Source organism: Diadema antillarum, unplaced genomic scaffold (assembly GCF_040938485.1).
Source record: "Diadema antillarum isolate AM-2024a unplaced genomic scaffold, OU_Dant_1.0 seq00001427_RagTag, whole genome shotgun sequence".
Classification (NCBI taxonomy): domain Eukaryota; kingdom Metazoa; phylum Echinodermata; class Echinoidea; order Diadematoida; family Diadematidae; genus Diadema; species Diadema antillarum.
This window is the reverse complement of record NW_027272179.1, coordinates 263,802-275,204: the sequence shown is the minus strand read 5'-3', so window position 1 is coordinate 275,204 and position 11,403 is coordinate 263,802. Positions and strand designations below refer to the sequence as shown.

At 40.0% G+C, this 11,403-nt stretch overlaps 1 protein-coding gene across 1 annotated transcript; it reads right to left on the bottom strand.

Moving 5' to 3' along the window:
• LOC139709360 (uncharacterized) lies at positions 1-1,929 on the bottom strand. The gene has a single exon (XM_071621318.1). The coding sequence runs from the start codon at positions 1,927-1,929 to the stop codon at positions 1-3; it is 1,929 nt and encodes a 642-aa protein (XP_071477419.1).
• Positions 1,930-11,403: the final 9,474 nt, after the last annotated feature.

The following is an 11,403-nucleotide window of genomic DNA, read 5'->3' as shown; positions in this document are numbered from 1 at the left end:
TCACACAATCCAGTTGGCGAAGGACTTCGTTGTTGATACAAACGAGTGGGGGTCGGGGTGGTTCCGCGAGAAACAAAACTCCATTGTGACACACTTCTTTGGATTTAGATCCATGTTATTCATACGAGACCATTCACAGAGATCATCGACGGCTTCTTGGATGACAGGTCTTTGTTCGCTTTGGCGACATTCGACGAGCGTTAGGTCATCGACATATTTGTAGATACTCAGGGCAGGACTGGATTCTGGGTCGTCGAGACAGGCATTGTTAATCATGGCCAAGAAGATAATGGGACCGAGCTTAGTCCCCTGAGGCACACCTCCATGTGGTGAAATCCATTCCGATAACTGTTGGAAGTATCGGACACACTGCTTCCGGTCACTTAGAAAATTAGCTATCAATTGCACTACACATGGGCGGACATTCATTGCTAGAAGCTTTTGTATCGCGATACCATGATCGATGTGATCGAACGCCTTTGCGAAGTCGGTGAGGACTATTGTAGATGAAGATTTAGGCTTGTCAGCGTTGAGGTAGAGCTCATGTAGAAGACTCACTAGGCAATGAGATGTCGACATGCCTCGCCGATTCCCAGATTGATGGCTGTCAAGGGATGGTTTCATGTCATCTAGGGTCCATTTTGCGATGAAGCCCTCTGCTAGTTTGGCAAAGTGGTCTGTGAGAGAGATCGGTCTAATACCGTCGATTGTTGCTGGCGATGTTTTCGGCACAGGGGTAATGATTGCTCTCTTCCAGACGTCAGGAAATATGCCTTTGCCAAATGCGCAGTTGAGAACCTTGGTCAAGGGACAACTCAGTTCATAAGCAAATTCTTTGATGAGACGGGCCGAAATACCATCTGGTCCACCGGATCGCGATTGTTTGATCGATTTGAGTTCGCGATACACCTCCCATGGTTGTATGAGTGGCACAGGGTGACGAGATGGTAGATACGCTGGAAGTCGGCTGGGGTTAATTGGTATGAGGTCTGCAGAATATGAGGCAAATCCTTCATTGATGCGTTGAGAGATCTCGATATAGTTCTCTGAGTCGACATCAGGTACAGTGATTCGAGTTGGCTGGATTTTACCTGACGTCATCGAACGTATACCACGATACCACGCAGCTGGGTTGCTAGTTTTCAAGTTTTGAATTTTTGTCGAGTAGAAAGTGCTTTTCGCAGTGGCTATTTCTCGGGAGACTTTATTTCTGTAGTGTTTGTAGACAGCAGTGTTGCGACAGCTGAATGCTTTTTGTCTGGACTTAATCATCGCTTTGATCTTAGGTGTCATCCAGTCTTTGTCTGTTGGGTGCAACTTGACTCTGCGCATGGGGAAGTGTTTCTCAATGGCAGTGTGCAGCGTAGCGTAGAAATTGGCGCATTGTTCAGATACGCTGTCATCAGTGTTTATCTCCTCCCAGTCATGGTTAGAGATCCATTGACCGAAAGCTCTGATGCTGCTGTCTTTCATTGGACGTGTCATCCGTGTTTGTGAGCTGTTTGAGGGAGGGGTTGGCTCGCGAGAGGTCCACCAAACGCTCGAGTGATCGCTTCGTCCAAGAGGTGCGAGAATGTGCGGATCATTGTACCTGGCGTGAACATTTGTGACGATCTTGTCAAGAATGCGCTCACCTCTTGTTGGTTTATCAACAACTTGTCGAAAGTTCACGTCGCAGAGAAATGGGTTCAAATCCAGTTGATTAAAATCACCAAGCATGACAATAGCTGCGTCTGGGTGTTTGGTCAGTATTTGGTCCACCGCAATTTGCATATGATCGATCAACTGGGCAGCCATTTCTCTGTCCGGTTGCGGGTAGTAGATGATGGTGACAAATATGGAAGATATTTCTCGCGGTAGACGGCAGGGCTTAATTTGTAACCACAGCACTTCCAGGGGTTCAGGGGGGTGGATGAACGAAACAGCCATGGGGTTTAGTTCACGTTTGATGTAAAGGGCCACACCGCCGCCTTGTCGAGCTTGTCTACATTTTGAAAATAATTCATACATGTAGTCCGGTAACGAAACAAATTCTGATGGCAAATCGTGTGTGAACCATGTCTCGCTGACGGCTATGACGTCTGCACGTAGGGTGGAAGCAGTGATATATAGGTCATCAAGTTTGTTAAGCAATGATTGAGCGTTACATAAATAGAAAGATGGAAGAGTGTGGCCAACTGTCTTACTGCTCAATCGAACAGGTGTGAGATTTTGTGTCCTATGAAGGGATAATTTCGGCCGGTGAGCATGTGCACGGTGACAATTGTTCAAGACACAAATTTTTCGTCTGGTATGGGTACCTCCACGTCTTCCACGACGTCTATAAATGCCACATTCATGAGCAGCAAAGTAGAAATCTCTAGGCAGTTGTAATTTGGCTGAGGTTCTTAGTCTGTAGAGTTCCGCAAGTGTGTATTTGTAAATACTCTGAGTTGAACTTACTCTTTGTGAGCGCTCCATCATGGCCGCCACCGTGTGATGACTGTGGCTCACCATTGGTTGCACTGAAACGTCGGGCAAGTGGTTCAGCGTACTCCCGCACAACAGTAACATGAGAGTCGTGATGGCAAGCAGTTGGCAAGAAGACATTTCGAACATGAGATAATGTACTTCAAATGTGACACAGTTTACACACAAAGTCTGACAAATTCTGTTACTCCAGTGCAGCAAACTGAAATCGTGAAACAAATGGATGGAAAAAGGTGAAAAAAGTCCAAAATCCCTCACGGAGCGATAGTGGCGTCAGCTCATGACAGCGCCCTCAACAATTGACATGCATAGTTTAATTTCTTCTATGTATTACCGTATTATCATTCTGTCCATTGTTTCATCAATGTTATGTCATCGTCAACTACATGTATACAGTACTACTATAGGCTGCATCAACGTCCATATATACGCTTCCAAACGCACAACTATTTAGCATACTCTACTTTTTCAGGGAAGAGTCAGTAAAAATTAGAAAGAAAAACTGACAAAAAGTTACCTGAAATGTTATATATTCAGACAAATTTGATGATTTGTCAATCGATGTTGTGTCATTAATGTTACGTCATTATTGTGTATAGGCTACATCATTGTCCAAACGCACAAAATGCCAAATCTAGTGCTGTTGATGTTGAAACAAATAGTGGAATTTCACTGAATTCGTTGCTGTCACTTTCTACAAGAATCTTTATTAGGTGTGTTTTTTTTTTTCTAGTATGGAAATGTTTCAATTAAACGGTAAAGGGAAAAGAAATGCAGAACAGACCACGTTTAATTCATGTGCAATGTGATAATTCAAGACATAATCTCGGACATAATGCAATTATGAATATATAGAAACGTATGATGAGCAAACCAGTGGATAATTGGTCAATCACAACCATTTATTTTGGTGCGTGTAAGAAAAAGTTGATATAATATTGCATGACATGTACACCCAACTCCACTGTATGATGTCGCTTTAAGAGGGCGTGGCGCTTAGTATCATATCAAGGGTAGAAATGAAATAAGCAGAATGCAAAATCTGTGTCTCATGACGTTTGAAAATATGGGTGCACGTCACGAGACCGACACCCACGAGTCATACAGCCCACAAGTCATAGAGCTCACGAGTCATACAGTCAATGAGTTATACAGCTCTTGAGTCATACAGCCCATGCGTTCGACACTAAGCTAACAAGGTCCACGAGATCGACACATTAAGTTCCGTGTTGTATCTGTCGAACTCGTGGGCTGTATGACTCGTGGTTGTCGGTCTTGTGGGATGATACGGTGTCCTGTGAAAGATTTCTGGAAGCATATTTCACTAATTTTCAGAGCAAAAAAAAAAAAAAAAAAAGCATTAACTCGCTTTGGGGAAGGAGGCGAGGTATTGAGTCGGTGGTGTCATATTGTAAAATCAGTTTTGAGCATTTACTCCTGATTCTTAGTTATGTAGGTTCTCATCGCACACAATTTTATCCCCCCATTATGAATAAAATGTAATGTACTTAACAATGATTTCAATTCTGAATTTGTGTCATGTAAATGTTATTTTAGTCTCTGTTTACTGAACTTATAATTAATGTGTTACTTTACATTGTCATGGATGGACGTTGCAAATACAACACGTTGTGTGGATGAAATGAAATGAAATGAAATGCTGTGGTGCCTCGTTCTGTGGAAATTTTACCGAAATCGGATAGGTGCTAAGAGCCGTAGCCACTATCGTGATATTAGTAAGACTAATATGATTGTTTTGAAAAAAGACAGATGTACAATAAAAGTATACTCAGTGAAAAAAAAATATCAAAAACAAGGAGGCATGTAGAAACCTAGAAAGGGTGGAGTCTCGTAGAGAGACATGCTAACTTAAAATTGAAATTTTAGTTTGACAGCTCGACCTCTAATTACAACTTTATTTTCATTCACTTGGAAACATGTTCAAACATTCTCTGCCCGTCCTACTTTTTAGAATTTCTAAAATCACCCTCCATGGGCAAGGAAGAATTCATGAACTTAACGAAATAAAGCAAATTATTACACGTATAATAATATTAGTTTTATCAAAATTGGAAATACGATTAGAAAAAAAAAGTTTCCCAATTTAAACTTTCACGCTTTTTCACGAAACACTGACGTAAGTCGCAAACCAAACGCAAATTACTGTTTAACGTGATAGCGGCATTGCCTCACAATTTTTTCATTGACCTGCAACACGAATCTTCTCTGTTTCATATTGTAGGGATGGTCAAGTTTTGATTGAGATGGGGATTCACGTTTAACTTTTTGTGAGATAATTAAAAAGCTCTGATATGAAATATTAAATAGGATACAATTATTCTAAGAGGAATTAAAAGTTTATTTGATGAAAATTGATTTTGAAATGGCTGAGATATTCTAGTACAAAGCAAAACAAAGCGGTCCTAATGAAAGGTGGGTCCCACCTTTTTATTAGGACCTCTTTATTTCACCTTGTTTTTGGATATCTCAGCCATTTCAAAACCGATTTTCATCAAATAAACTTTCAATTCCCCTTTATAGAATTGTGTGCTCTTTAAAATTTCATAGAGTGGTTTCTGAATATCTCGCAAAACGTTAAAAGCTGAATCCTCACCTCAACTAATACTACAAAAAGTGTATACTATCCCTTTAAATCAAGTGAATTTACTGAAGTTAACTTGAACTCTGACATGTGTCTGAGTTGTGTTAAGTACCAGTGTAAGGAGAATCACGTGGGTGTAGGCAGCCTTTTGATTATTCATAGATTATTTACTAAGCGTGTTACAGCGACATCTACAAAGAAATGATGCTAATATATATATATATATATCTCTTTTCCCAAAGTGATGAATGCAGTGTATTTTCTGTCTTCACTGGAATGCTATAGGATGCTTAGGACAAACACACACACACATGCACACACACACACACACACACACACACACACACACACACACACAGACACACATTCAAAACCCGTATACTATGTAAATACTTCTAGCCTCATACCTCCTACAGTGTTCAAATATACACAACACACCCACTGACAAACATGCTTGCCTTGCAAATCAAAATCCACTATTCGATCATCGTACATCACATTCCTCAAATGCAACTTTAGACACACACCCCGTTCACGCCCATTCAACTACCAACAAATACAGTTTCAGCGAATATGGCTAGTGGCCATAAATCCATTCCGTACTGCACTTAGAATATACTTTAGAATGAAGCCAACTCAGCAGCATAATATAAAAAACAGTATTTAATGGAAGCATTATGATAAACATGATTAGTACAGAAGAAGCACGTTCGACAATTAAATTATGACCAATATACTTTACATCACCTTAGTACAGTGTAACACAGCCACCTTCATAAAATGAATGAAAAATATTCATCTTGTTAAACACAGAAGCTTCAATTGGTTTCGAGTTCTTTAAACTGGCTGAAGTGATGACAAAAATTATCCTAAACTAGTTTCTGACAAATTGCAAGCAGTGATGATAAACCAATTTGCAAGGAATATAATTCCCTTCACAAATCTGTCAAATGAGTTAAGACAAAAACATTGCACAAACGTTTGGCAGCTCTATAGAGTTCACAGGTCATCAAAAAACATGACTCAAACTGACAAGAAAAAAAAAAAGAATAAATATGAATATCTACTTGTGGATAGCAAATTATACCTGGGTGATCAAACATTTTGTTTGCCTGCTCGTGCGAGAGAAGCAAATCATCTCCATCATACCTTCTCTAACATACGGTATGAATAATTATATACAAATGGGGGGGGGGGGGGAGGTATATTAAAGTACTTCAGCAGACAATAGCAAGGAATATCTGCCGTTTATTAAACAGATTGAGGAATGTGCCAAAATCGTCCATAACACTGTTTGGCTAGTTCTGTCCATTATGTAGCAGAGTGGTGATGAAGACGAAAAAGATGAGAGTGGTGGTGGTGGTGTTGATGGTGATGGTGATGGTGGTGATGATAGCAACGGTAGCTGTGATGATGATAGTGATGGTGGTGACAGTGGTGGTGGTGATGGTGATGGTGATGGTGGTGGTGATGGTGGTGGTGGTGATGGTGGTGGTGATGGTGGTGATGGTGGTGGTGGTGATAGTGGTTGTGACTATGACAGTGATGGTGGTGATGGTGGTGGTGGTGGGTGAAGGTGATGGTGATGGTGGTGATGGTGGTAGTGATGGTGGTGGTGATGGTGGTGGTGGTGGTGATGGTGGCGAAGATAGTGATGGTGGTGACAGTGGTGGTAGTGATGAGACGGTGGTTGTGGTGGTGGTGATAGTGGTTGTGACTATGACAGTGATGGTGATGGTGGTGGTAGTGGTGGGTGATGGTGATGGTGATGGTGGTGATGGTGATGGTGATGGTGGTGATGGTGGTGGTGGTGGTGGTGATGGTGGTGGTGGTGATAGTGGTTGTGACTATGACAGTGATGGTGGTGATGGTGGTGGTGGTGGGTGAAGGTGATGGTGATGGTGGTGATGGTGGTAGTGATGGTGGTGGTGGTGATGAAGATAGTGATAGTGATGGTGGTGATGGTGGTGGTAGTGGTGATGATGTTGGTGTTGATGGTGGCGGTGATAGTTGCGGTGATGGGGGTGGTGATGGAGGTGATAGTGGTGATGATGTTGGTGTTGATGGTGGCGGTGATAGCTGCGGTGACGAGGGTGGTGATGGTGGTGATAGTGGTGATGATTGTGGTGGTGGTGACGGTGGTAGCAATGGTAGCAATTGTGGTCATCATGGTGGTCGCTGTTGTGTAATTGTTGTGTGAGCTAGTGCATGAGGATTAATACCTCAATTTGCCAAATAGAGCATTTGTGGTTCCAGCTTACCATTTGCCAGCACCCGTTTAAAATGTCCTCCAATTTTCACCAAATATCATCAAAAGAGACTTTGGTTTTCAACAACACTTATCAATTCAGGTTCTTACTTTCTCAGAACATGGTACTGACAAGTGAAATCATAATTTTGCACCTTCTTCATGTCCTTTCAATTCTATAAGCTGTCATCAGCTCACCCTGGTAACATTCAAGTCCATTTAGTCTGGGCAAGGTTACATTACAATGATTATGCCTTGAATGTGACAAGATTATAGATGTCATAAAGAGTTCACATAGGACCAAATTTGACCTTCTGTGAACAATACTTTTCAAATGAGGGATAAATCCCATACATGGTGACACAACATTTGCTCCTGTGACAGTTGCTCCGGTCTCATTTTCTCCAAGCTCTTAGGGCTAGGGTTAGGGTTGTGACAGGGTTCGAGGTTTGGTTTGATGTGAGGATAAGGATTAGGGATAGGGTTATGTTTGTGGGTATGATTTATGTTTGGCTTAGCATGCAGATATTTCATGGGAGCAATTATCGCAGGAGCAAATCGTCGCTGGGGCGACAAGACCTCGTATCTACAAAATGGCAAATGTTCAGGAGAGCTAAAAAACATGGCAGCCAAAGCACTGTATCCAATGGGATAGACATTCCTTTGACATGCCATGGTGGCTTCGTTTTTGGGGGTAAGATACTAGGATTTGGACAGGATATCACTTAAGTGATTATCTGACCATTAATGCAAAAAAAGTCATTTTCACCAGAATTGCAGATACAAGGTCTTGTCACCCCAGCGACGAAATGTCATGGAACCCTCCTAAACATATTCTAAAAATATTGAAGATATATTCACTATGCTACATTACAAAGAGATGTTTTATTTGGCATATATAGGCTATTACAACAATAAACTAATTAATAGATACTGTGTCTGTCTGGATATATACATGTATGGGTGAGAATTTTGAACGACGTACAATTGCCAATTTTCGCACCTTATGACATTCTTTCCCACAGAACACGCCGGGATGATCTAAGAAACCAGATTTTTTCTTGCCATCTCAAAGATTGGTAAATTTCCTTTCAGGAAATGTATGGTTTGGTTGACTTTTGACTAATAATTTTCATTTGACAAGGACTTAAAGCGGAAAAATACGGTAAAAACGCTATTTTCACAATAATTTTTGTTTTTCAAACTAATGATGTGCCTTTTTTATGGTACGTGGCATCTAATATCGGACCATGTTTTGGATCTGACATATCATGGGCATGTACCACAAAATTATAAGAACTTTATGAGCACGTATAAAATTACAGAGAACAATTGAAATATCAAAGTCCTAAACAGACGAACGTCCGTGATGCTTTTATTTCTATCGCTGCTGCAAATTCTACTTTGTTGTCCCAACTGTAATGTATAAGAAAATTTGGTGTTCCACCTAATGAACATATTCTGCAAAAATTGTACGTCTGCTGGCTGTACATGGGACGTAACATTCTTTCATGCAAAATTATACTCAGTTTTAGTCACGGACGTGCTTCCGCTATTTTCTAATAAAGATCGTAGCTCATGAAACGTTATTGGCGATATTGTTCTGAGTCGTAATCAACTAAGATATACCCACACGATAATATGTTTGTTTTGAGTTTCTGTCCATCCTTTGTCAAATAGGAACCGAAATTGTAATTTTAGACGAACCTCCGAGAAAAACAGTACGTCCGTGATTATTAAAACGTTTTCGAGTGGGACACCATCTTGCTTTGATGGTGAAGGTAAATTTTACCTATGGCTCTCTAGCCGAGGAGCTGCCTGTCATTTTTGGAGCGGACTGACGCTCGTCCACAGTTTTTGAACCATGCAATTCACCGAAAACCAAGCAAATAATTGATATTTTCTCCGAAAATTCACCTCCTGATCTCCCTCTGAGCAATACATATGTTGTAAGGATGTCAAATTTCTTATAATTTGCATTGACAATACCTTTTCAAATTTTTGAAAGAGTTAGGAAGGCTAGGTACTCTCTGCCGATTAGTTATCCGTCCTGGAACATGACCCTAGTAGTAGAACGAACGTCCGTGACAATTCCAGCGAACGTCCGTGACGTATGAAATCCCACTGATAGGGATGACTTGTCCCAAAAGCGTCCTGTATTCTTTAAAACTTTTGGCTCCAATAGCGACAAATAAAGTTTTACAAAGTAAACAATGAGTTTAGAGCAGTAGTGTCAGAATTTTAAAGGCGTCATGTGATCATGATGAACAAACAGTTGAAAATTTACTCACAATTTTACGCTTGTTTTCCCTCTAATTATACAAAAACAGCTTAACACTGAAAACAAAGTTATAGGAAAATGGAATTTTGCATAATCTGTAATTTCTGTGCATTCAAATTTCTTTCTAATGAGGTTCTGGAGACAATTTGTACTGTTACAGGTTCTGAAAGTTTCGCTCACGGACGTTCTGTCCGAGAAAGGAAATTTCTGATAATTACAAATATATCACTGCACATTAAGTTACTGTTACTTAAAAATATTACCAAATCTCCTAGTCGCTCATACCCAAAAGTGAATAACATTCAGCACTAAATTTACCTGCAATAACAAACGGAAAACGTTTTGGTTACGGATGTTCGTTGGTAGAATAAGTCAATGGATTACGTAGTAGGAGAAAGAAGAACAGTGCCACTTTTTAGTGACAGATGCTCCAAGTGTTTATCTTTTGAGTATGGCACCTCCCGTCTCAAACAGATCACATCCAGTTTTGTCTCCATAACGGACGTTCGCTGTAATTGACATGATATTAAATGCCTTAATTCATTCTTATTTTTCTCTTCACGACGATTTTCTCTCATTCCCTAAGTAGCCTGAACATGCTGCGACAAAACAGAAAACAAAAACACAACACAACACAACAAAACAAATCCGAAAAGTGCTACGCAATCACATTCAGGATAATGACGGAAGAAGTCTGTAATGGGCATGTGTTGAAGAAGAAACAGAACAGTTTCGAAAGGACGTGGAAGCAGTTGAATGAAAATGAGAAGAAATAGAGAGTGATCGAGCTCCAACACACAGAGAAAAGAATTGCCAGTGCACTCCCGTTATACCAAATTCCTCTGGAATAGTTTTTTTTTGGGGGGGGTCTATTTTTTCATTCATCGAAATGCCGTCACAAGCGAACAAATATAAAGCAGTATACAATTATTGTCTGATGAAAACACGCAAATCCTCCGCTTATCATGACATGGTGTTTTTTATACTCATCAATGAAAAGCAATGTTAATTTGTAATTCTTTCCAAGATTTGGTTTTTTATTTTACATTTAAGAGACAGAGAGATCGTCAATTCGTTTGTGCTTTTGTGCTTACTTTGAAAACACATGCTGAAAAAAGTAATGATTAAGAATAGGTTTAAGGTTGCACTTTGATACGTTCGCTCTTCCAAAGATTTGTTACTCCGAATGTCCAAAGGTTTGTTATTCCAAAAATGGGAAAACATTTTTAGTAGTTAATTCAGGAGGTTTCGTATTAAAAATGTTCTTACTCCCAAAGTTTTTTAGTCCGAAAGTTATATATTATTGTTCATTATGTTTAGGTCCGTTCTTCTAAAAGTGGAATGGGCATGATATTCGTTTAGGTGAAAACGGTTATCATGAGGTTTTGAAATTTGGAGGATTTGGTTGTTAACTTGTGTCTCCACATTTGGATAAGCGAACCTGATTTTTCATGCTCCATATTAATAAACCTTTCGATTAACCTTCGGAGATTCCTATCATTTACCAAATAACAAAAGTTCATGATTATACGAAATCTATCAATTTTCGGATTGACAACCTGTATGAATAACGAGCCTCCGAAATGACGCGCTACAAAATTTTTGTTATAACAAACCATAATGTACGATATCGAGGTCACAACCATCCATCCAAGTTATATGGACTTATTGTGTCTTGTTAGGGCGAAACTTCGCAGTATCGAACCTAATATCATTTCTGACTAATATAACAACACAAATTTTCCTCGGTAACAGTGTGTAACACAGGGAGCAAACGCAGAGGGATTTCTTCCTAACGTACTT

Excerpts from the sequence above, each read along its gene's own strand:
- LOC139709360 (XM_071621318.1), bottom strand. The coding sequence starts at position 1,929 with ATGGCTGTTTCGTTCATCCACCCCCCTGAACCCCTGGAAGTGCTGTGG.